General features: G+C 47.0%; 1 protein-coding gene across 1 annotated transcript in view; it reads left to right on the forward strand.

Annotated features, from left to right (window-relative positions):
* The window catches only part of LOC107118597 (ankyrin-3), a gene marked incomplete at its 3' end in the record, with an annotated part of 148019 nt that overhangs the window by 116566 nt on the left and 5057 nt on the right, over positions 1-26396 (forward strand). Inside the window, exons 18-22 of the mRNA XM_015420959.1 lie at positions 5393-5491; positions 5616-5714; positions 7641-7736; positions 14823-14895; positions 15020-15082. Of these exons, the coding sequence (XP_015276445.1) occupies positions 5393-5491; positions 5616-5714; positions 7641-7736; positions 14823-14895; positions 15020-15082 (430 nt within the window). The remainder of the gene's footprint in view (positions 1-5392; positions 5492-5615; positions 5715-7640; positions 7737-14822; positions 14896-15019; positions 15083-26396) is intronic.

Genomic DNA, 26396 nt, shown 5'->3' on the forward strand with positions numbered 1-26396 from the left:
ACTGGCATTAAAGTTTTGAGCGAGCAATTTGGCTGCTGCATAAATTAGTTTGCTCTGGAGCCATCCTTCCTGAGCTAAGACAAAAATGTGTGAGCCAGAGGCTAAAAAACTGTGAGCTAGATCACACTAACTCAGCTTAAAGGGAACACTGGACTCAGGGCTATTTTTGGGCAGGGACGCACAGGAACGGAGTTTCGTCTGGCTTCAAAGTTGGCCACACCCACTACAGCCAAAACCTCTGCAAGCGTGGCTACAGAGGGAAGGCCTGGAGAGAGCGCCCCCCCGCAACTCCGAGGCGGGGGGGCTGGAAGGATCAGGGAGGCATTTAAATGCCTCCCCGTGCCTTCCCCAGCCTGTCCAAGGGCCGGCTTGCACGGGCTCCCCGCAACCACAGGGCACCCAGGCAAGCCAAGGGAAGGCATGGGGGTGTGGCCTAATATGCTAATGAGTTTCTGCTGTTGGGTGTGGCCTATTATGCTAATGAGTTCCTGGTGGGCTTTTTCTACAAAAAAAGTCCTGGGCAGACTTATCCACCCCCCAGTGAGAGACTGTCTGGAATTAGGCCAGATCAGAGCAGTGGATCATTCTGAGATGCGGCAAGCAGCCTCCATTGTGGATCGTTATTTAAGGGCTTACAGGGGTCTCGGTTTACTTCATCTGCTCTTTGTTGCCCTCAGTTTGGGAAGGACGGCTTCAGACCGAGTTTGGGAGACCCTGAGAAGTTTTCAGAAGGCAGGGATAGTATAGCTCTAAATGTGTGCACAGGGGTTGTTTGAGGCTTGGGGCTCTTCTCTTTTACTGGACTTCCATAGGAGAAAAAATATATATGCATATATAATATATACGTACATACCACGCATACTTCTTTATATCTTTATAACTTTGGGTTTAAAAGGCAGGGCCATTAACAGCGGGGGAATAAGTGGTGGGATTTCACAATGGTGCCCGAGGGAAGATTAATACCTTAAAAATCTTAACATCTATGGTTTGCAGGATAGTTTAAGAGGGCAGACATGTTGGTCTACAGTGGAAGAGCTGGATTCGAGTCCAGGGGCACCTTAAGATTTTCGGGGTATACGTTTCTGAGATCTTGGCTCCCGAAAACTTATACCCTGTGTTATATATTGTGTTATATGGATAGCCTGAATTGTAGAATGAGCCTGAGCTTTAGTCACAAGCTCCATAGACTCTCACTATACTGAAATCAGCAGCCTGATTGGCTGCCCTTGTGCAATGGACCAATCAGGGAAGACTATGACTTTCGGTGGGAACAAACCCTGTTGGTCCTAAGCACTCACTGATGATTGGACCGTACTGTTCTAGGGGTGTGGTTTAGCCAGTTCCAAACTGTATATAAGTTGGGGTTGTTGTGTGTGTTCTGTGCTGTTATGTGTTCTGTTCTAATAAACTGAAATCACTGATTAAAGAAAGAGCGGCCTGATCTTAAGTTACAACGCCCTGAAAATCTTATTCTTCTCTAAGGTGCCCCAAGACTCAGATCTAGCTCCTCTATTTGATTTCTATTTCTCCCCTCTGACTCGTTCTGAGGATGTGAGACAGATTTCCCCCCCTCCACCAAATCTAAAGTCAGGCGTCCGCCCCTGTCATCTCCCTCTGCTTTATGAACACGCAGCCTAACTGCAGATACTGCATAGCAGAGCTAGTGTACTGAGGCGAAGAGTGGATCAGATCTGGAGCAGGACTATCTGGGTCCTGCTCTTGACTCAGGACTGGGGCTCACTAGATCAGGGGTGTCAAACTGATTTGTTATGAGGGCCGGATTTGACATAAATGGGACCTCGTTAGGCCTGGCCGTGTGTGTCATAAAATGTAATGCCAGGTAGCGGAGATATAAGCTTTATAAAGGACACAAACACAAAAGATTTTTTTTTGCTTAAAATAAAAATACCCTTAAAATATTAGCTGTGTAAGCTGCAAACCTACTTTTGATTTATTGACATTCACCACAGAAATCTCATGCTCAGAGTTCTGAGTCTAGGACCCAGGTTAAAACATGAAATAGCCGAATGATTAAGAGAGTCTGGCAAACCAGAAGCAGAACTGGAAGCAGGATGGCCAGTTCCACTACAGGCCTGATGGAAGCCCTCTGAGGGCCTGATCCGGCCCCCGGGCTGCATGTTTGACACCCCTGCACTAGATGGTCTTGTGCATGACACTGGGGTGGGTCTTGTCGCTGTAGTACCACTCTGCTGAGCAAAGTTGGAGACTTTCATCCAGTCTAAGGAGACTTCTTCCAACTTCAGTCTTTCCCATTGGAGTAAGAGTCACTTAAGCTGGAGAACATTCTTTTATACTGCTGGGGGGGGGGCAATGCTGTCTGGTTCACACCAGCCCCTTTATGAACCTGCATCTGGAATCACCCAGGAGGGAAAGCAGATAGGGGTGAGGAGATTTGGGATGAGTTGACCTCCCCATGCATATAACTGTTCTTCCTGCAAAATTGTAGCCTGAGAAGTCTACTTTTAATTTTTTTAAAAACCCATTCTTGGGGCTTATTTACATAGACCGGCATGTGAAAATGCAGTTTTCATTGGATTCAGCACAACCTACGGGTGATTAAATGGGCACAGCCTTGACAGCCTTGTCCATCGTTTTCATTTCTGGTTAATCAAGCTCGTCGTAGACTAGGCTCCTGTGTGCCTGATGGTCCTGTCCGGAAAGAAGTGGTCTTTTTATTCCAGCTAATTAGGCAGGTCTGTCTGGTGAGAGTCCCCAGACAACCTACACCAGTGATGGCGAACCTTTTAGAGACCGAGTGCCCAAACTGCGACCCAAAACCCACTTATTTATCGCAAAGTGCCAACACAGCAATCTAACCTGAATACTGAGGTTTTACTTTAGAAAAAACAACTCATACATTAATTTAAGATGATCCAAACAAAGTAAGGAAAGCAATCCCAAACGCTTTCGCTTACTTAAAATTATTTGGCAGAGAATTCGACACTTTAATGATGGTCTGGGCCTGGCTGGGGCGATGGGACACGTGCCCACAGAGAGGGCTCTGAGTGCCACCTCTGGCACCCGTGCCATAGGTTCGCCACCACTGACCTACACGAAAGGGCCCTTTGTGATGGAGGCCATGTGCATACGTGATGTGGAAGTGCCGTCCTTCTCCCACAACGTCTCCCTTCCTTTAGCGAGAGGAGAACTGTGAGGGCACGCAGCAGAGATGCTTTGGCAATGGCACCCATCCTTGAAAGAGGCTTCATCCCATTCTGGAGTCGAGTTAAAAATGTTGTCTGTCAAAGAGAAATATCTGTGCTGTAGAAAAACGCTAACATGTAAGTCATTGTCCTAACAGTCTCGCAGGGCTCTTTTTGTAGAAGAAACCCAGCAGGAACTCATTAGCATAATAGGCCACCCCCAAAACCAGAAACTCATTAGCATATTAGGCCACACTCCTGCCAGCACAGCTCATTAGCACATTAGGACGCACACCCATGTTATCAGAAGTGTGGTTATCCAGCCACACCCACCTTTTGCTTCTTATTCTGTTTACCTTGTTTGTTCTCAAAACCCAGGGCTTTTTTTTGGAGCAGGAACTCCTTTGCATGTTAGGCCACACACCCCGAATGTAGCCAATCCTAATGAGTTTCTGCTGTTGGGTGTGGCCTATTATGCTAATGAGTTCCTGCTGGGCGTGGCCAACCTGGGACCCAGCCGGAACTCCGTTCCTGTGCGTTCCTGCCCAAAAATAGCCCTGTCTAGGAGTCTAATTATAATTGATACTCAAAAGTGTATTTAGTAAGATGTTTGGCTCTTGCTGCTTTCCCGAGTGATCGTTTATCTTCCTAGTTCCACTCAGTTATGCGCTGACTCCAGTATTTTAATAGGGAAGCAACCGGAATGTAAGTGTCCCTCTGCACGCTTGGTGGCACGTGAAGGTGAAACCAGGTTTTTTTAAAAAATAAAACTTTTGATAACGGATGGAAACTAAGAAAGCTTCTGAGCTTCATTTCATAGGCCTCCCAGTTTAATAGTGAAAGTCAAGTTTGGCAGGAAGGAAGGAAGAATGGATTAAAAGCTTAACTCCATCAAAGATAGATCCAGGTGGGCAGCCGTGTGGATCTGAAACTGTAGTACAAAATCAGAGTCCAGTGGGGCACCTTTAAGACCAACAAAGGTTCATTCAAGGTATGAGCTTTCGTGTGCAAGGCACGCTTTGTCAAATACATTGGAGTGGTGTGTAAGGTTCAAACATATAGACAGGGAAATTAACATGTAACATGACGACGTTTAGGATATGCAAAGTCCGAAATAACAGACTAAGGTTATAAGGTCAATAGCCACTGTGTGACACAGAGTGTTGGACTGGATGGGCCATTGGCCTGATCCAACCCTGACTTCTCTTATGTTCTTAATAAATATGTCCGAATAGCAAAACGTTAGCTCTTTTATACTGTGCTTGTGCCCATAAATAGATCCATGTATATAACCAGGCTCCCATGCGTATATCACTGATTAGATCAGGAAGTCTGGCCATAAAGTGAACACACGTTCAACCGTGCCCTGGGATGCTTGTCAGAGTATGGGTGCCCATCCGCCTTCAGTCCCTTGCTTTCAGTGGCACGGGCATCCCAGTTCCCACCGCTGTCCATCTGGTTGATGGATGCTGCGGCTTGTCATGCAGAATCAGCCTTGCCTAGTGGTTGGAGGGGAATCTAGGAGACCCGGGTTCGAATCCCCACTCTGCCATGGAAGCTTGCTGAGGGATCTGGGGCCAGGCACACCCTCTCAGTTGAACATACTTCAAGCAGTTTGTTGTTAAGGAGAAGAGGAGAACAACGTAAACCGCTTTTGGCCTACACTGGGGAGAAAGGTAAAGGTAAGGGTTCCCTTGCTCGAAAGCCAGTCGAGTCTGACTCTAGGGTTGCAGTGCTCATCTCCGTTTCAAAGCCGAAGAGCCAGCGCTGTCCGAAGACGTTTCCGTGGTCATGTGGCCGGCATGACTAAACACCAAGGCGCACGGAACGATGTTACCTTCCCACCGAAGTGGTACCTATTTATCTACTTGCAATTTCTTGCTTTCGAACTGCTAGGTTGGCAGGAGCTGGAACTAGAGATGGGAGTCCGTCATGCAGCACTCGGGTCTCAAACTGCTGAACTACTGACCTTCCACAATCTGCAGTTCAGCGTCTTAACCACTTGTGCCACCGCAGCTTCTACTGGGCAGAAAGGCAGGGTATAAATGAATAAATAAATAAATGGGCAGATACCTTTTCCTAAGCACAACTACAACTGGATTGGGCTGTTGCTTTTTGCAGTAAATGTATCAAATTACCACTTGAAAAGGGTGTTAATTTTCCTTCCTTCCTTCCTTCCTTCCTCCCTCTTTCTTTCCTCCCTTGTTTTTGTGTGTGTTTACTTCCAGATGGGATACACTCCATTACATGTTGGCTGCCACTATGGAAACATCAAAATAGTCAATTTCCTTCTGCAGCAGTTTGCAAAAGTTAATGCCAAAACAAAGGTGAGACTCCACTTGTTTCTTCTACTTACCTCCCCCCCCATCCCAAGTGGTCTTGGCTTTGAAAGGTGGGGGGGGGATATCCCATTTACAATTCCTTCTTCCTTTCCCCCTCCCTCCCATTTAGAATGGCTACACCCCCCTTCATCAAGCAGCACAACAGGGACATACCCATATAATCAACGTCTTGCTCCAGAATGGCGCGTCACCCAATGAGCTCACTGTGGTAAGTGAGATGCAACAGGGATATTATTCTTGGCCGTGGTTTTGGGTCGCGTGGGCGTGCTGTTCCACTTGGACTGATTATGTTGCTTTTGTAGAAGGCTGGTGGGAAAATGGTGGGAGTATATACACAGACACACATCAGTACACTGTTGCGCCGCAGGACCATAATGGCCAAGCATCTTTGCAGGCAGCGATGTCTAAATGAAAACAGAGCCCTGAAAGATTAGGGCTCGTGTACCCCGGCATTTCTCTACCATGCCCTGTTTAGCAAAGCTGTTCCCAGTTCTTTTTGTATCCAGGGATAACAGTTTTTAGCAGTGCTCTGCTGCTGCTCTGGATCAACATATGCATAGACTGTAAGGCTTCTCGGTATTTAAAATCCGCTGTCTCTTTCAGGCCCACGCAGCATAGTACTTTCCTCTGTTTTCCCTTTGCTTAGCGCTGCTTTAATCTTGATGTGGCAAACGAGTTTCCCGCTGCTGTGCTCATGTTACACTGTGTATTCTGTGGGCAGGCGGGCATTTCAAACACTGGAAGCCATGACCAGGAAGCCCTGATGGGTCCTTGATTTTCAGTGCACATAGCATCTTTAAAGGTAAAGGTTTCCTTTCTCGAAAGCCAGTCGAGTCTGACTCTAGGGTTGCGGTGCTCATCTCCGTTTCAAAGCCGAAGAGCCAGCACTGTCCGAAGACGTTTCCGTGGTCATGTGGCCGGCATGACTAAACACCAAGGCGCACGGAACGCTTTTACCTTCCCACCAAAGTGGTACCTATTTATCTACTTGCAATCTCTTGCTTTCGAACTGCTGGGTTGGCAGGAATTGCATCTTTAGGGACGCATTTAGTTTGCTGCAGAGAATGCTGTTGTATATCCACGGAAAACACAAGTGCCACAAAAAAAGTGAAGTAGCTACGTTCATTATACTCCTTCGGTGGAGGAACGTTGTCTGGTAGAAATCAAAGTATACCCACACACTCATTTGCATAGGTATCGTTTCCCCTCCCCCTTTCCCAGAGAACCCTGGGAACTGTAGTTCTGTGAGGGGGCATGGGGAATTTTCCCACCAACTTGCAGTTTCTAGGATTCTTGGGTGTGTTCCCTCTAAGCTGAGTTAGTGTGAGCTAGCTCACAGTTTTTTAGCCTCCGGCTCACGCATTTTTGTCTCAGTTCAGGAAGGGATGGCTCCAGAGCAAACTAATTTATGCAGCAGCCAAATCGCTCGCTCACAACTTTAATGCCAGGAGCTCACAAAGTAGAATTTTTGCTCACAAGACTCCACAGCTCAGAGGGAACATTTTATTTATTTTGGTTAGTTAGTTAGTTAGTTTGATTTGTACCCCGCCATCCCTGCCAGAGCAGGCTCAGGGTGGCTTACACAAAATTGCAACAAGTAAATAACAGATAAAAACATCAATATAAATACCCTCATAAAACACAGCATAATTACTAAAACCAATTTATATGGGGATGGCAGTACAATAGTAGCAGTAAACATAGATTACATTTCAAGTGGTATAAAGCTGATACAAATTATTAACGTGTGTATGGCCTTTGGACTTGTACTTCTTGAAAAATTACGTTTCTCTCATCCCTTTCTGTTCTGGATCATGTTAAGAGTTGCATACAGATTATTCCTAATTTGGGGATTGGCTGTGCAGCTTGTTTGTACATGATAGTTACAAATTAAGCATTGATTGTCCTGAGAAGCTGTGAGGCGGACTTCCTGCCTTGGGGGCAAGCTGCAAGTGTTATACAAAACATTAGCTCCCTGCTGCAGGGTTTGCAGCTCACAGCGGTTTTTGAGCTTTCACCGAGACACGTTTTCTGGAATGTAAGCAAACCGTATTAGCTCTCTCCCACTAGCGGACTGTTGAGCCCTAGATCTTGTTCGTAGCGATCTGTTTTGATGACATTTCCTGTTGTTTAGAATGGGAACACTGCCCTTGCCATCGCCAAACGACTGGGCTACATCTCAGTGGTTGACACCCTGAAGGTCGTGACAGAAGAGACAATGACCACAATTGTAAGTAAGGCTGTATCTCGGTAGTATATATAAGACCAGTGTTCCCTCTAAGCTGATTTAGGGTGAGCTGGCTCACAGTTTTTTAACCTCCAGCTCACACATTTTTGTCTTGGCTCAGCCAAACGACTGGGCTACATCTCAGTGGTCGACACCCTGAAGGTTGTGACGGAAGAGACAATGACCACAATTGTAAGTATGGCTGTATCTCGTTGGTATATATAAGACCAGCTTTTCCTCTAACAAAGATGTTTTTAACTGGATGCTATTGGAATATACAGTTTTGTTCAGTTTAGAACAGGCCTAGTCGACTTGTCCTCACAACCGTTTCACACAGATTTTTCTACCACCCTGAAAACTTCTCTTTTCATCCCCCCCCTCAAAATAAAGATTCTAGAACTCACGACTACCAAAGTAAGCTTGAAACAGAAAGAGAACTTTCCAGTGGACTCTGTTGCCAAGGAAGCTGCCCACTTCTGACCTAGGCAAACATCCACACAACATCTGACATGATTTCTGTTTTTGATGCTAATATATAAGCAAGCCTTTATTTATACAGGTCACAAAGCTGTATATACAAATATAAGGGATGCAAGGGGACAGTATGACAGCTGTTTAATCTCCATTTAGAGTCACGTATGCCTATGGCCGTCACTACATCACCTGGGAGCAAATTGCACATTTTAATCACTCGTCATGATGGCCAGGTCCGTTCTGGGGAGGGAATGCCACAGTCCATAGGCAGTCTTCCTTTGGGTTCGTGCCAACCTAACCTCAGAAAGAGCAGGCTCCCACAGCAATGACCCTCAAGGACAGCCCCACATAGACCGCATTACTATAATCTAACCTCGATGTTACCAAGGTCACAGTATCTAGGTCAACCTTCTCCAGGCATGGCCTAGAGAAATTTTAATTTTTCATTTTAAGATACAAAGCTACATCATTACAGGATTACAAAGCAAAAATATTGAGAGTGACAGCTGAATTCTTTCTCCACCTGCTACTTCTCTACCTCAGACCTCACCCCACCTGGTGCATACTCCCTGCCCCCCATTCCAGAACCAGCCACTGCTGTGGTGTGGAGGCCTAGAAATGCATGCCTTTTTGTTTTTGTTTCTATTTTGCGTGGGGCCTGGGGGCCTGGATATTTTTCAGAGAGGTGGCATGATTTAGCCTGCCTCTGCATCCCGCATCTGGTATTCCTTGGATGTTGCCCTTCCAAGTACTTGCCAAAGTCACCCCTACTTAGCTTCTGAGATCAGGTTTGCCTGGGTTATCCCGGTCAGGGCAAGAAATGCATGCTTTGATGATATCTTAACTTTCATAACATTATTGGAGAAGTGGCTGAATATGAAGTGGTATTGCTATTTTCTGTGGTGAGTCCAGTGTTCCCTCTAAGCTGAGTTAGTGTGACCTAGCTCACAGTTTTTTAGCCTCCAGCTCACACATTTTTGTCTTAGCTCAGGAAGGATGGCTCCAGAGCCAACTAAGTTATGCAGCAGCCAAGTCGCTTGCTCACAATTTTAGTGCCAGTAGCTCACAAAGTAGAATTTTTGCTCACAAGACTCCACAGCTTAGAGGGAACATTGGTGGTGACCCTATGATAGCCATCACAGCTGTTTCCATCATCAGGCCTTGGACTATGAATGGAACTGATTTTATCATCTGTGGACTCGAATATTCATTCTGCATGCATAATGGAGGCTTCAGGGGGGCACCTCATAGGATTCCCACAAAACCCTACCTTTCCTCTTCATGCTGTAGCCCAGAGGTGCTGCCTTACTCTAGGGTATCCCCAACAGCAGGGGCTTTCTAACCTGAGACCCACTTTCTAACCTGAACCAGAGACCCACAGACTCAGGCCAAGAAAGGCACTCCTGGTTCTGAAACACAGAGCAAGCCATAGCTCTGGAAAAGGCTTTCCATTTTCAGGTGGCATAAAGACAGCCCTCAGAGCAAACCTCCAGTCTTCTAAAGGCTATTCAAAGACCACCTGGCAAATAGCCCTTCTGTCTCCAGAACTTCACCCAGCCCTTTCTGTGTGCACCTATGTCTATGTGAGAATCCCTTGTCTTCACAACTGTCTTTCCTGCTCCTTCCCTCAGGATTCCGAGATAAACCCATCATACATTCAAATGTTTAGTGATCCTTCCTGATGCTAATCAGGGACTCATCTCCCACCTTTTGTCTATACTTGGGAACCTATTCAATCTGCCTTGGCCAGAACCATTAGTGAGCCTCAAACTCATTCAGCCATCTCCAGTAATCCTATCATAGCTATTGTTAATCCAGACTCTGCCCCTCTGGGACCTCATTGGTCACACCTAGCCCATGCCCCTTCTGACAACCACACCCCCTGGGACACCCGATTGGTCCAGGTTAACTTTTGTCTTCACCTGGGGCAAGCCCCTCAAGACCTCCCATTGGTCAGTATTGTTCTCTAACGTCTATATCCGTCCACGCACGTGGCCTCAGAGGGTGTGCCTCTGCCCTGATGCCAACTGGCAGTCCACCCCCAAACCTGTGTTTGGGCCACCATCCCTTCTCCTTGGATTCTGCACATCTGGACAGGTATTACCTCGTCACGGAACCCTCTATTCACTATCAATCACTTCTGCTTTCTTAGTCCTGTATTGCTTGCTCTTTCTGAAGGCTTAGTGTGCTTGTAATTCGGGAAATGCTTCAATAAAACCTATTTAATTTACTCTTCAAATCTGGAGTCTTCCTACTACGTCGGACCTTGGTGTACAACTAGTGTGCGGTCCCTTGTACCCCTCTGGCCTCTCCTGCTCCAAATTTCCCCAAACAAAGAGGCAGGTCATTGGCGGTAGCAGTGTTTCCTCAGTACCTAAGAGCATTATTGCTATGCTAAGAGTGTTCAGGCACCACATACAGGAGTTTGGAGAGGGGCAGGCTGCAATGCAGAATGCTCTAAGGAGAGCCATAAGAGGACTCCAGGTTTGAAGTGCATGGCCTAGTATGTAACACTTCTCATTCCTTTTCAGGTCGCAACAGGAGTATCGCTTAGGTGTTATGGCAGTATTAGGGTTGCTCAGGGGTCATTTCGTAGAAAAAGAGGTGCAGGAGCTCATTAGCATAACTTGTTAGCATAACTTATTTGCATATGCCACACACCCTCTGACATCACCAGAAGTGTGTCAGAAGGCAACACCCACCACTCAGGCTCCACTGGACTGTTCTAGATTGCTAGCTATTGGGGGGAACGTGCAGATCTGTCCTTGCAGAGGAGGGAGAGCTTCTACCTGAATAAGACTTGGTCTTAAAGGTGCCACTGGACTGTTTTGGGCCGGGGGGAGCTCTGCAACTTACCTGGCTGCTTCTTGCTCCGACTGAGGGCTGCTGGGAGCAGGGGGTGGGGCTTGTTGCATGTGCCCGCCCCCTGGGCTCTTTACTGCCGGAGCTCCGCTCCTGTGCTCTCCTGCAGGAAATTACCCCTGGGGTTGCTTGCTCCAGCTTGGGAAATTGCTGGTGATTTGGGGGCCAGTGCCTGGGGAAAGCAGAGATTGGGGAGGCTGCTCAGCAGGGATGTGATGCCACAGAGTCCATCCTCTGAAACATCAGTTTCTTCCAAGGGAACTGATCTCTGTAGCCTGGAGATCGGTTGTAGTTCTTGGGAGAACTCCAGTCTCCAGCTAGAGATCGGCAGGGCTATTTTTGGGCAGGAACGCACAGGAACGGAGTTCCAGCTGGCTCCCAAGTTTGCCACGCCCAACAGGAACTCATTAGCATAATAGGCCACACCCAACAGCAGAAACTCATTAGGATTGGCTACTTTAGGGGTGTGTGGCCTAACATGCAAAGGAGTTCCTACTACAAAAAAAGGCCCTGGGTTTTGACAACAAACAAGGTAAACAGAATAAGAAGCAAAAGGTGGGTGTGGCTGGATGAGCACACTTCTGGTAACATGGAGGTGTGGCCTAACATGCCAATGAGTTGTGCTGTCAGAGGTGTGGCCTAATATGCTAATGAGTTTCTGCTGTTGGGTGTGGCCTATTATGCTAATGAGTTCCTGCTGGGCTTTTTCTACAAAAAATCCCCTGGAGATCGGTAACCCTAAGCAGTATGATAGAGGGGAGGGGAGATTTCCATGGTTTCATCCCGCTACAACAGTGCTGCTCTAGAAGTCAGACCTGGCCGTCGTATGGCATAGGTCTTTCTGACCAGATCATTGCACCTGACCTGGGTTCAGTGACCCCTGCATGGGGGAAAATCCATACATTTGGCCGGCATGCTTGTGATGCCAGGCCTTTAAGCAATCGAGCAAGTATTTGGGATGAACCCATGGAAAAGCAAACCCCACACTGCTGCTGTGAAGTGCAAAAGGCACCAAAGCTTGCAGATCAGCGAGAAGGGATCAGTTGTAAAACTGCTGCCGCCTGCAACTCTCGGAGCTGAAACTCACTTCCAATAGATAAGCAAACTGGTGTAAACCAAAGGAAGCGAACACTGATTGCAGGATGAACCAAATGTGCGTACTTATCTGCTTGCCATAACTGTGGAACTGTTTAGTTTGCTAATGCGGGAACAAATCTGGGAGCTTAAAATCATCCAGACCACCCAGGGATAGATAAGTTGTTGTTTGCTGTTGAGTATTTTTTGGATCAGTCCCGAGACATGAATCTTCAATAATCTTTTGGCAACCGGGGGGGGGGGGGGGGGGGGGGGAGCTACCGAGGAGACAGGCTGATATTCATTAAAAAATATATATCGCATTGGTATCCTGTTATGATACCATAGAGTTTTGCAATATTTCATGAACCCTTCTCCAATATAGCATCACAACTTTACACTTCCACTAAATATGAAAGAAGCTTCCCACCCGTATCTTACATTCCCAGCATTTGTCAGGCATTCCGGGATACATTTTGGCTAATTTCTCTGGTGTTGTATACCACCTATAGAACATTTTATATAAATTCTCTTTAAAAGAGACCGATTTTGTTATTCTTACATTTGTTTTCCATATTTGCAACCAACAGTCAAGATCCATATTATGGCCAAAATTTTGGGCCCATTTTATCATGCATTCTTTAATTACCTCATCCTCCATCTTTATCTGTAGTTGTTCCTGTGCTTTTTAAAGTTAAAATAATAAACTGCAAGTTTGATATTCCAGGGTTTTTTTAAATTTGAAGTGATATTAAAGGGGGCACCAATAGGCTTGCCAAGTCCCCCCGGGGGGCGGGGAGACCCCTGCCCCAGAGGCCCGTTCCCCACCGCCGGCAGATTGCGCCCCGGGGGGAACCCCACCCCCAAAGTACGCGACGTGCACGTCACCCGGAAGTGACGCGACCACGCTGGGCATGCTAGGGGCGGGGCCACGGTCATCCAAGGGAGAAATTTCCCTCGGATGGTCATGGCCCTGCCCCCAGCGTGCCCGGCATGGTCGCGTCACTTCTGGGTGACGATGTTGTGGCCTGCGTGCGCTGTGCGCGCATGCGCTCCAGGAACAAGCCGGGAGCCCCCCGCTCCAGTAGCAGGTAAGACTTGGCAACTCTAGGCACCAAAAGTGAGTTTGCGAAGAGATTTTGACAAATTTAGTGTGACTACTTCTGGCTTTTTGCTTTACTGGCTTTTTGCTGTGAATAAATTTGTTTTGTTTGTAAGTCTGATATTCCCAGTCCAAACATTGCTTTAGCTATGAACTCAGGGCTAAACAGCACAGGACACTGGCAGGTCCTTGAATAGATCGGATCCCCCCCCCTCTTTAAAAATCAGGCGCACTGAGACCCCGTTCCAACAGGACCGTGAAGGGGTGGAAGGATGTTCTGAGCCTGCATAGTGAGGCCTAGTGGCCCCGGGGAAAGCTTGGATTAGGGTGAATACTGGGTCTACATTTCCCAGGCCAGCTTTTGACCCTGTGATTGGTTAACAGGAAATCTGGAGGGAAAACTCGCATCAGTAGAGGAGTAAGAGGTGGTGCCTGGGAAGAAAAGATAAAAGGCCTTGCCCACTCCTAGGGAGCAGAGCTGAGGAGAGGCTGCTGCAGACAGAGGGATCCCTCATCCATAAGGAGTGAGTCAGCTTGAAGCCAATAATCAAGAAACATCTAGGGACAGTTTAGATAGACACTGTGACAGACAGCAAGCAATTGCAGGCTTTTAAGCAATGTTGCTTGAGAAAAGGTGAGGGCCCGATCTGGCGGGAGCCTCTGGGGCGGGGGTTTCCCCGCCCCCCGGTGGGACTTGGCAAGCCTAAGACAGAGTGATCCCTCATCAAGAAGTGGTGGGTCAGTTTGAAGCCAATCAGCTAGAGACAGCTAGGAACAGTCCACATAGATGTGTTAGGGCTCTTTTGTTTGCCTGCCTACCTTTACTGTTCTCATTATTCTACCTATTATTTGAAAACCAGTTGTTACTAGACCTCTTAAATAAAATTGTTTGTTATTCTGCCTGGGTCCTCACGCCTCATTTGGTCACATAAAAAGTACAACCTACTGGGAAAGAGAAAAAGTGGACCTAAGGGGTCGGCTGGGTGCTCTGGTCCCTCTTGAGGAGACCCGTACCAGAGTGGTGGCAGCCTACAGAGAGCTTCCCTGGTCCCCTGCCTGCAACAAGGGAGTTTAAATGTTCTCCCCCCAGTGCCATTAGCCTACCCTGAAACAGCCTCTGGGAGTTGCTATTTGTGCCTTGGTGGGATGAACACACAGATCCCTGCATCAGTATCTGTAAGTTTGCCCCAACAGGGCAAGTAACAGTTCTCTGGCACTGTTTTTGATTGGAAAAATAATACAGAGAAGGATGTAACCTTTTCTGGTGCTGCCATCCTAACTGGAATTTCAGACCCACACACACACGATGCCTGATTTTAAAAAACACATTTAAAAAATGTGGAAAGTTCTGTTCCCAGAATTCCCAGTGTCTCATGTAACTGACCGTTTGCTGGAATATCAAGGAAATAGTATGGTCCTATCTTTCTTGTAAGGAATTACTAGAACAATGTTTATGTATGTCACTGTATGTAAGGGAAAGTGCTATGTAAACACTGCTCGTTATTAACATTTTGTTTTTTCCTACAAAATGCTATTGGTAGTTTCAGGCTGAAAGGATGTTTTGTCGTCTTTCACAGACCGTCACGGAAAAACACAAAATGAATGTCCCAGAAACGATGAACGAAGTTTTGGATATGTCTGATGACGAAGGTATGATGTAACGGTGCTTCTGCTTAGTTTTCATTGTTTGTCATAGCATAACTTAACGGTAAACGTACTTGTCATGCTATTTTTTTTTAACTGACTTAACGTCTTGTCCGCTTAAATTGTGCAGTTCGTAAAGCGAATGCCCCCGAAATGCTCAGTGATGGTGAATATATGTCAGATGGTGAAGAAGGTATTTCTGGAATTTCATTTGTATTGCAGTGGCCTCTGCCCTTTGACATTTCCAATTTCTGTCCTAACATGATAAATCAACGCTGCACGTACACTGCCATGTTGATTGTTTCCATCAGTGGGCTGTTACTTTGTATGTTCCCCTGGTTAAACTCACTGAGATCGTACTGTGTTGCTCAGTGTGGTTGGGGTGACAGCTTAGTTTGCGTTACAGAAGGGCATCCTCGCTATGCCTGTGAAAGACTGCCACAATAATTTTCCTTCCCCCCCCCCCAAGATAATAGGAGTTCAGTTCAAAGATGCTCTTCTGCAACAACATGGGTACTTACATTAATGCAAGGGTCTCCACCGTGGTACCCGTGGGTACCATGGTGCCTGGCAACACTTTTGTTTGGTGTAGTGGTTAAGTGCGCAGACTGTAATCTGGGAGAACCGGGTTTGATTCCTCACTCCTCCACTTGCAGCTGCTGGATGACCTTGGGCAAGCCATAGTTCTGTCAGAGTTGTCCTTGAAAGGACAGCCTACAGAGAGCCCTTTCCCTTCCCCTCCCCACAACAGTCACCCTGTGAGGTAGGTGGGGTTGAGAGAGCTCTCTTGAGAACTGCCCTTGAGAGAACAGCCCAAGGTCACACCAGCAGCTGCATGTGAAGGAGTGGGGAATCAAACCTGGTTCTGCCAGATTAGAGTCCACGCTCTTAACCACTACACCAAAGCAGGGAGGGCTAATTTTAAAAAGAATAGAAGCCTTTTCAGGGTCTGTTCCCATGGCAACGACCCTTGAAGTGCCGAGATCTCAGAAACAACTGCAGTTATCATAGGTGAAAATAGATTTTATAAGGAGCTCTCTTATACCAGGTAAGACTGTGGAACCCTCTAGCTAAATATTGTCTTCTTTGAAGGACAGCAGCTCTGCAATGCCTCAGGCATAGGTCTTCCTGAGATTCTAACTGGAAATTTAAAGGTTTGAACCTGGGATCTTAGCTATCTGCTCTTCCAATGAACAGTACCAAGAAGTACAAATATCTGTTCTTAGTTCATTGGAGAGGGAACCAAAGAAATGCTACCCTGAGATGGCTGATGAATTTTCAGTAAAAATCATCGGTAGTACATGGCCGTGTATATGCAGCAGGCTTTTCTTTCACTAACGTTCCTTGTTAATTCTTTTAGCAATGGTTGTGCTTCGATGCACACTGTAAGTTTTCATAAGTACTGCAATTACTGAGGATAACCATCTGATATTTTTCCAGACCTTTCTTAACTATGTTAATCAAACGCCATTAACCTTCTTGGGGCATTCTCTGATGTTATTGCTGCTTCTTTTAATAAAATAAAATGTTTATGTATTATAATTGTATTCAAGCTGATATCTGTAGTGGGATATACAAGTATTGTTGAAGAAAAGAAAACTGATAGGCGCTTATCAACAGGGAACACATGTGGAACGATTACAGGGCTACGATTTTAGTCTCCAGTCTGTACTCTCAGTTGGATAGCAGGTTCTGGAATTACTTATTGAAATTATTGGTGATACATGACTAGGGCTGCCAAGTCTCATTGAATCGCGGCGGGGGATCGTCATTCTTTACAGGAGCTCTGCCGCAGGGGACGGCAACAGGCGTTGCACCGCCGTCGCCAGGATGTGACGCTACGTGTCGCTCTGGCAACGGGACTCCAAACAGCCCCATTGCCAGAGCGACGCGTAGCGTCACATCCTGGCGATGGCGGTGCAACGCCTGTTGCCGTGCCCCGTGGCAGAGCTCCTGTAAAGAATGATGATCCCCCGCCGCGATTCAACGAGACTTGGCAGCCCTATACATGATCTAAAACAAAAAAGCTTTCATTGGTTAAAAAAACACTATAAAGTATGGAGGACTATATATGCCATTGGAGTCCTGATGTCCTTCTTTAAAATTACTCCTCTGTAATTCCTTGGAAAGTAGGAATTGATGCACTAGGCTGTTATAGCCATGTATTTCTATACAGAGATGACCTTCTCTATATCCTTTTCTCAGGGCTCTTTTTGTAGAAAAAGCCCAGCAGGAACTCATTAGCATGTTAGGCCACACACCCGTAATGTAGCTAATCCTAATGAGTTTCTGCTGTTGGGTGTGGCCTATTATGCTAATGAGTTCCTGCTGGGCGTGGCCAACTTGGGAGCCGGCTGGAACTGTGCGTTCCTGCCCAAAAATAGCCCTGCCTTTTCTTTTAGCCTGTTAACTGATGGTTGACCAGAAGTGTTTGCTTAGCTGACAGTTTGGCTGCCTTTATCTGCAGCCATCTTGGCACGCATCTTGAATCACACAGACCAGGGGGAACTGAAATTGGTTTCTCCGGTTTGTAGACAGGTTATAAAAATCCAGTTTTTAAATCTGACAAATGAAGAGTTTGGGGACTTTGAAGAACCAGACAGATGTGTCTTAGAGACTAGCACTGTTTGCCTATGCGTTGTTTCTGCAGCCCTGTAATGATTGCTCAAACTCTATCTGTGTAAAGAAGATTATTTCAAAGGGACAGTGTCCAAAGGAAACATACCCCGTAAAATCTAACTTGAACCTTCCATTAGTTAAGAAAGATGGAGTAGAAAATATTTTCATATTAGTTTATAGTTGGTTTAATTTTGATGCTCATGTATTCAGACTGCCATAGCAACTATTACAGCTTTGAACAATTATGTTGGGTATTTGCTCCTGCAGACTATTGAGGTGTGTACTTCAAAGGTTTTATCTTCGTATGACCTAAACCCTAAAGGATCCAGGCATTTTGTTCAGATTAATCTGTTGTACTGAGGCTGGGTCAGGAGGGTAACAATAATTGCTGTACAAATAGAATTGTTCCTGCCTAGCTTATTTCATACTCCTTGCTTCATTCACCTTTACAAGAGCCCTCTATAGGGCTCGATCAGGTTAGGGATAGATTTCAGTATAGAAGAGAGGGCAAGTGATAGGCGACTCACTCAAGATACTAAATCTGTTTTTAGAAAACTCATTCTATTCTGGATTGTGCTGTGAGCATTCTGAACTAATTCTGGAACATCCACCACTAGGACCAGTAGTAGGGAAGCCGGCTTCAAGTTGGAAAATTCCTGGAGATTTGGGGAGAGGATGGATTGGATATGTGGGATATAATGTCATACCCTCCAGAGCAGCCATTTTCTCCAGGCTCCACGCGGAGGTTGATATCACTAATGAGTAGGGAGGCATTTGACCTTATCCAGATGTGAATGGAGATTGTCTACTAGACCCACTAAAGCCATCTCTGTCCCGAATCCAAGACTGAACCCAGACTGAAATGGGTCAAAGGAAGATGTGTCGTCCAGCTATTTATGTTAACTGTTCAGGCACTGCCAGTTCAAATAATCTTATCCCAAAACAACAAGTTGTGTAAAGGTAAAGGTTTCCCTTGCTTGAAAGCTCGTCCAATCTGACTCTAGGGGTCGGTGCTCATCTCTGTTTCCAAGCCAAAGAGCCAGCACTGTCCAAAGATGTTTCTGTGATCATTTGGCCAGCATGACTAAACACTGAGGTGCACAGAATGCTATTACCTTCCCACCGAAGTGGTACCTATTTATCTACTTGCAATCTCTTGCTTTCGAACTGCTAGGTTGGCAGGAGCTGTGGCCAAAGACGGGAGCTGTGGCCAAAGACGGGAACTGCCTCAGCATCTTAACCTCTGAGCCACTGTGGCCCCTAACAAGTTTATTTATTTATTTATTCGATTTACTATCCTGCCCTAACCCCTGGGGGTCTCTGCGCGGCTTACAGAAGGTGCTAATCACATTTTTACAGAATCTAACCTAGGGCCACAGACATATAGGGGTGGTGACTACCCTACCAGGCACCCTTTTTCTTGCGGCAAATCTTCGGCCGTTGTCTTGTTCTTTTTGCGGCAGGTATAGGTAAAGGTAAAGGTTTCCCTTGCTCGAAAGCCAGTCGAATCCAACTCTAGGGATGTGGTGCTCATCTCCGTTTCCAAGCCAAATAGCCAGCGCTGTCCAAAAACATTTCTGTTGTCATGTGGCTGGCATGACTAGATGTCGAGGCGCACAGAACGCTGTTACCTTCCCACCGAAGTGGTACCTATTTATCTACTTGCAATTTCTTGCTTTCGAACTGCTAGGTTGGCAGGAGCTGGAACTAGAGACGGGAGCGCACTCCGTCACGCGGCACCCGGGTCTCGAACTGCTGAACTACTGACCTTCCACAGCCTGCAGTTCAGCGTCTTAACCAGCTGAGCCACCGCAGCTCCTATATACTGGCCTATAATTACCCAACACTTTGAGAGCCAATAATGACTTTTTCAGTAAAGGCTTTACTACTGCTTTCTGAAGCTCTTTAGGGAAAACTCCCTTAGACAGTGAGGAGTTAAAGCTGTACATAATGTTACGCTTAGTATTTGGATGGAAGACCACCAAGGAATTCTAGAGTCACTCTGCAGAGGCAGGCAATGGAAAAACCACCTCTGTTCGCCTCTTGCCTTGGAAACCCTACAGGGTCGCCATGAGTCAGCTGTCACTGGACGGCCCTTCCCACCGCCTGTTGGTTCATAGTAAAATGCAGAAACAAAAGCCCATTCCTGCCCAAAAATAGCCCTGGTTATGAGGGCCGGATCTGAGATAAATGTCTCTTTCTCCAGCCAGGACATGTGTGCCATAAAACTTAATGCCAGGTACTGGAGATAGAAACTGTATAAAGGACAGCAGCTGGTAAGCTCCGAGTTGGTGTGTCCTCACTGCAAGGCCCCCTAGGGTGGGCGAGGGGTGCAGAGGAAAACCCACATAGGTGGACCGGAGAGGCAGCAGTGCAGTGCTGGGCAAGTGCTCCCATGATGCTTGACTGCTGCAGACAAAGTTGTTCTGCCATGCAGAAGCCACAATGGAATGGCTCCACCCCCTCCCCCCGGCACTCCCTCCCGTGCACTAGTTGCTCGCGGGCCACATAAGAGCCCTGGACGGGCTGGATCCGGCCCCCGGGCCTTATGTTTGACACCCCTGCACGAGAGTTTGCATAATTTTGCGCTCCTCATAGGGTTGCCAGCTCTGGATTGGGAAATACCTGGAGATTTGGAGGTGGAGTCTGGGGATGGCCGTGGGAGGGGCCTCAACAGGGTATAATGCGAACACAGTCCACCTTCCAAAGCAGCTATTTTCTTCAGGGGAACTGATCTCTGTCGCCTGGGGGTCAGCCGTAATCCCAGAAACCACAGCACCCCTTTTCACAAACCGTTAGCCCTTCCATCAGGTTCGTATTGATTAATGACTAAACTGTAAGCACCCCTGGAGGTGAGCCCTCTTTGCCTTTCAGAAAACAGGAGATCCCTTCCACATAACTGATGAAAGAGAATGGCTCCTTTACCTGTTTTCCGTTCTTGCCAGTCACCCTTCCTTTTTGTATGCAAATCCAGCCCCTGTTAACAAAGGAACCTCTTTGTTTTAAATAAGCCTGGGCTTTAATGGGCCTTTCTTGCAACAGCACTTAGCAAAGTTTTGGGTAGCCAAAGCAAACCCCCCCCCTCTTTGTCACCAGGGGAAAGTTGGTTGATTCAGTTTCAAAATCTGCACGAATAAGGAAGCTTTAACCCCATGTGAGAGCCTCTTACTAGAACGTAAATTTGGAGAGAGATTTTTATTTTGCACAGTTCTTCCAAGCGAGAGACGTTGTTGTTTCCTTGTGCCTTTCTAAATGGAGAACTACCCTTTGTCAGCCAAATGTACAGTAAATAGGAGGTTGTTTTCATTCATTGGCCTCAGGTAAGTAAACTCCGTATTTAGTTACTTGGCTGCAAAACTGAGCATGTGGGTGGCAGCGCAGGGGTGGGGGGCCTTAAAAACGAGGTTCACCGAGCAGTCACTTCATCCAGTATTTCATTCAAAAGACTGGTTTCCCCCTTGCCCTGTATTTCATATTCACAATCTGTTGTGGGTTCTGGCATCAGTTTCACAGGTGCTATTGAAAGTACCAAGACCCGGGGGGGGGGGGGCGCTTCCAGCATTCTTTAGAACCAGAACCCTAAAGGGTTCTTAATGAAGTTCTAGTGTTGACAGCAAGCATTTCACAATTCTGAAATCAGAACGCTGGTAAGAGGTTGCCATGGGACGTCTTTATTCATGCTGCTCATCTTCTGTTTTTACAAGGCAAACACTTTCCGTGCATATATTAAAATTTACAATCAAAATTATTGCCAGCTGCGATATGGGGCAGGCCTGTGGTGCCCTTTAACATTTCCGAAGAAAGGAAAAGTTCCGCTTGGGAGGTTCTGGCCCTGCTTAGGATGGCACTGCAAGAGTAACATGTTAAGAAACGTGATTCTCCCCCCCCCCCATCCTTTTTTGATTGTGTGGATATGTTGCAGGGAATCACAGGTGGTCGGGAATCGCTGCAGCATGTGGAAACTGTTGTGCGTGCCCACAGTAAAACAGGCAAGTGAGGTGTGCACACATAAATGCTCCTTACAGCAGGAAACACCACAAGCATGCACAAGCATATAAATACCTGCACTTGCTAATTGCGGAGTCTTGTGAAGTGGCCCTCATAGTGTTCTTGGAGGAAATATAAGCTGTGCTGCTTCTCCCCACTGCCGGGTTCTTATGCAAAGGGAGGTAGGAGGGATGTACAGTTTCCACAGGAAGAGGCAATCTCTGTTCCCCTCTCTATAGAAAACACATCCCCCTCCATAGGGGTTCAGCACATCTTCCCTCATCATTTCTCCTCCCCTTTGCACAGGACCTGAAAGCATACAGACAGACATTACTTTTGCTGCTTCATAGAAGTAGCTCTTAGAAAAAAAGGGAGGGGTGTGCTAGAGCTGAATCTAGAGTTGCCAAATGTCTTACCTGGTGCAGCGGGGGAGAGTCGGTACGCGCGTGCCGTGATGACATCGCCCGGAAGTGACATCATCACACTGGGCATGTCGCCAGACGACACTCTAGCAATCCGCCTGAAAACTCTATGGTATCATAGAGCTTTCAGGCGGATTGCTAGAGCATTGCCCGGTGACGTGCCCAGCGTGATGACGTCCCTTCCCGGCGACGTTATCGCCCCGGGCACGTCAGCCCAATCTGGGCACTTTGGAGGTGGGGTTCCCCCCGCTGGCCAGATCCAGACCGGTGGGTTGGGGGCCCTTTGGGCCGGCAAACCCCTGCCCCCCCTGGGGGATTTGGCAGCCCTAGCTTAATCTAGGGTTGCCAGGTGTGTGTCCCCCCCGCCACTAGCAGGGGGTTGAGGTAGGGTTGCCAGCTCCAGGTTGAGGAGCTCCTGGAGATATGGGGGTCGTCTCTGGGGAGGACAGGGACCTCAGTGGGAAACAATGCCATGAGAGAGCCCACCCTCCAATGTATCCATTTTCTCTAGAGGAACTGATCTCTGTCGTCTGGAGATGAGCTGTAATTCTGGGGGATCCACAGGTCCGACCTGGAGGCTAGCACCCTAGCTGAACCCCTTTCCTTTTTTCACCTGTGCTCTACTCTCCTGTCGTAGTTTTGATGGCTTATGCGGTAGTTAAGAGGAGAATACGGTTCCATTTTCATTAGCTCCTACAGTTCTGTTATGAGAGGAAAGGGATTAGAATGTTAATTCTTGCTGTGCCCATACACCAGTGATTTGGAGAGCCACATCTTGTTCACTTTCCGTTCTGTTCCAGTGTGGAGCAGTGAGGGACCTTCTCAGGGAAGAAGATGAGGGAGAGAGAAAAGAGGTGGGGATGGATAGAGAATTAACTAATATAGCTGATTTTTTAAAATAAAAATCACTTCTGCCTTTCTATGCGTGTACTTGAAGTGATGTGTAATAAAAAGGGGGGAAACAAAATACATAAAGGTGGGCAACTGTAACGATTCCTTGTTTCTGTGTGTGTGTGTGTCTCTTTAAAAGTTTGGTTGCATGGCTGTGGTAGATAGACTAGAGTGGTTGAGAGAGGCAAGTGTGGTATGATTGGTGGTTGACAGAGAGGGGGAGGGGCTTTGGAAGTGAATCTGGTTGGATGAGTATGTGAGTCAGTCAAGAGTTTCAGTTAGATGTTGACAGTTGATGTTCAGTTAGCAAGAGTTCTGTGCTGAAGTAGTTAGAAGCTGACAGCTGAGATGGTTCAGTGAGACAGAGAAAGAGAGGTGAAAGCTGAGTTTATAGGAAAAGTAAAGTTAAAGTGAAGAAAAGTTAAAGGAAAGTCTGAGTGTCATAATAAACTGTAGTGAAACAGTGAACAGATATGGCATGGAGATAAACAAGTGTTACAAAGTTACATGAGAAGATCCCTGTCAGTGAGGGATAAGATTGAGTGTGATACCAAAGCAATTGTAAAACATTTACACATTACTAGTTACATTGTATCACCCTCTTATTTAGTATTTATTTCAATAAATCCTCTTTTATTCAAGTTTATACCAGCTCTGAATGAAATACTTCCCAGGACCACATAGTTCCTCGTAAGCCTTGAACTCGGTCTACCAAACGACAAAGAGCAACAGTAAAAGCATAAAGGTTTGGAAATCCTTAAAATTTCCTGGTGGCAGCAGAATATACCCAGTAAAGAAAAATACAGAGAACTTTTAAAGTGAAACTAGTTCTCCCCAATAAGGAGGACGTCACAGCAACATTACAATAAAAACACAAGAGCAACATTTGGAGGGGAAGCCATAATCATATGAAAACCCATACAGGAAGAGACCGTTCCATAACCCCACATATAAGCACCTAAAATGTTCCATCTGATACGACAATTTTTAGTTGCTTCCTGAAAATATGTGTGTGGGGGGGGTCTGATGGCCCATTTTTGGAGAAGGAGAGGGGCAGTATCAAAAAAGGAAACTTGCTCTCCTGAGCAATGCTCCCTCTAAACTACAGAGTCTGTGAGCAAAAAATCTACTTTGCGAGCCACTGGCATTAAAGTTGTGAGTGAGCAATTTGGCCGCTGCGTGAATTAGTTTGCTCTGGAGCCATCCTTCCTGAGCTCTTAGACAAAAATGTGTGAGCTGGAGGCTAAAAAACTATGAGCTAGCTCACACTGACTCAGCGTAGAGGGAACATTGCTCCTGAGTGTCACCAGCTGATCCTGCAGCATACACAACAAAAGTGCTCGGAGGAAAGTCCCCCCCTCCCCAACCATGGCTGCCCAAGAAAAGCATGGGCAGATTTATATTCAGTACGATCAATGTCACTGGGTTTCCTTTAGGCAGCTCTCAAAAGACCAATCCTAGGTGCACCGCCCCCCACCCCCAACCAGGTAAAGGTTCCCTTGCTCGAAAGCCAGTCGAGTCCGACTCTAGGGTTGCGGTGCTCATCTCCGTTTCAAAGCCGAAGAGCCAGTGCTGTCCGAGGACGTTTCCGTGGTCATGTGGCCGGCCGTGATAGGCGCACGGAACACTGTTACCTTCCCACCGAAGCGGTCCCTATTTATCTACTTGAAATTTCTCGCTTTCGAACTGCTAGGTTGGCAGGAGCTGGAACTAGAGACGGGAGCTCACTCCGTCATGCGGCACCCGGGTCTCGAACTGCTGAACTACTGACCTTCCACAGCCTGCAGTTCAGCGTCTTAACCACTTGAGCCACCGCAGCTCCAAACCCCCACCCAAGGACATCACAAATCCTAAACTGTCCCAAATGGGCATAGTTAGATTTGGGTCCACTAGCACCTTAGAGCCCAACAAGAGTTTCAGGTTGTACGCTTTGGAGAGTCAGAGCTCCCTTCTTCGTCGGACGCAGTGGAGTAGAAATAATTTGGAGAGTCAGAGCTCCCTTCTTCGTCAGACGCAGTGGAGTAGAAATAGAGATCTGAGTCCTTTTATTCCCAGTCTGGGAGGGGTGTTAGAAAGAACACTGCAAAGGATGCAGAGGTATGCTCTGTATTGCAATCAGCTTGATTAGAGCTCTAAGGATTTTTATCTCACTACAGACGCTGATTTTATGCCCCAAGCATTTCCCCTCAGGCTAATTATCATACGCACTGTACCGCTGCACCCTTCACAAGCATTCTTTAAAACATCCCTCCCTCCTTCTGACTAGGATAAAAAAGGACTCCAGTTTCCATTTCTACTCCGCTGCGTCTGACGAAGGGAGCGTTGAGCATCGGAACCCAACACCCCGGAGCTCTCGATCTCTATGGTGCGGCTAGACTCCGATCTAAGGGCTCTCCTGCGGAATAACAGGGCTGTCCGCTAAAGCTAACCACATGGGTACAATGGGCTAACAAGCCCCAGTGTTCAGCACTGGATTCAACACATGCCAGTAGCCCGTGTTCCCTCTAAGCTGAGTGAGTGTGAGCCAGCTCACAGTTTTTTAGCCTCCGGTTCACACATTTTTGTGTGAGCCAGAGGCTAAAAAGCTGTGAGCTTGCTCACGCTAACTCAGTTTAGAGGGAACACTGCACCCTAATACAATTTAAAAAAAAATTAAAAGCAAACACACCAAAAGAAATTTAAAACACCTCAATTACAAGTTTCAAACACACTTTGTGTGCCAGTAGCTCTCAGAGTAGCATTTTTGCTCACAAGACTCCACAACTTAGAGGGAGCACTGGCAATAGTCTGTGCATTTCGGGCGGAGGGGGGAATAAATCTCCCCCCCCCTCCAACACCTAAAAACCCCTACAACTCAACTAAAAAACCCCCTCTACAGGAGACTTTTCTTCCCTGGTGGAGGTTCCATCTGACTGAGAGACTGATGTTCTCTCTCTCTTATTGCCTCATGGAATGAGAATGTTTGCTGAGGTTAATGGTTAACAGAACCAGAACCAGTCACACCAACTGCCAGTCTCCCCACCAGCCAGCAGCTCGGGGAAGGGGGATTGTGTGTTTATTACCTTGGCTAGCTGTTAGCTTCTCTTTTTTGTCTTGGAGCCGAGGAGACCAGCCAGCAGCTCGGGGAAGGAGATTGTGTGTTTATCACCTTGGCTAGCCGTTGGCTTCTCTTTTTTTGTCTTTGAGCAGAGGAGGCTTTTCTGATTTGGGTTCTGAAGGAGGCCTAGAAGAACTCCCATTCTTCTACCTGAAGATAGGTGGAAAGATAAGCTTGGAGGGGGGGGTCTGTTCGCCCCACACACACCTGGGGGGCCCCCAACCATTTGGCAGCCAGTCCCTGCCCTCTTCCCACACTGATAAGCTTCTTTCTCACTTGGCCCAGGCTAAGAAGAAAGTTAATGACACTAAAGACGAAATTCCAGCAAGACCCTCCCGGCAGCGCGCTTCACTTTCCCTGGCCAAATTCTTCCCGTCCCCAGCGCCTGCATGCTTTATCCTACCAGGGTTGGTATCAAATTACAGGGGAGGGGGAGAGAGGAGAAAAAGACGCCCGGGCTGTGCCCTTATTTACATACAAATAACTCCAGC

Source organism: Gekko japonicus, unplaced genomic scaffold, assembly GCF_001447785.1.
Source record: "Gekko japonicus isolate JY-2015 unplaced genomic scaffold, Gekko_japonicus_V1.1 scaffold3188, whole genome shotgun sequence".
NCBI lineage: Eukaryota > Metazoa > Chordata > Lepidosauria > Squamata > Gekkonidae > Gekko > Gekko japonicus.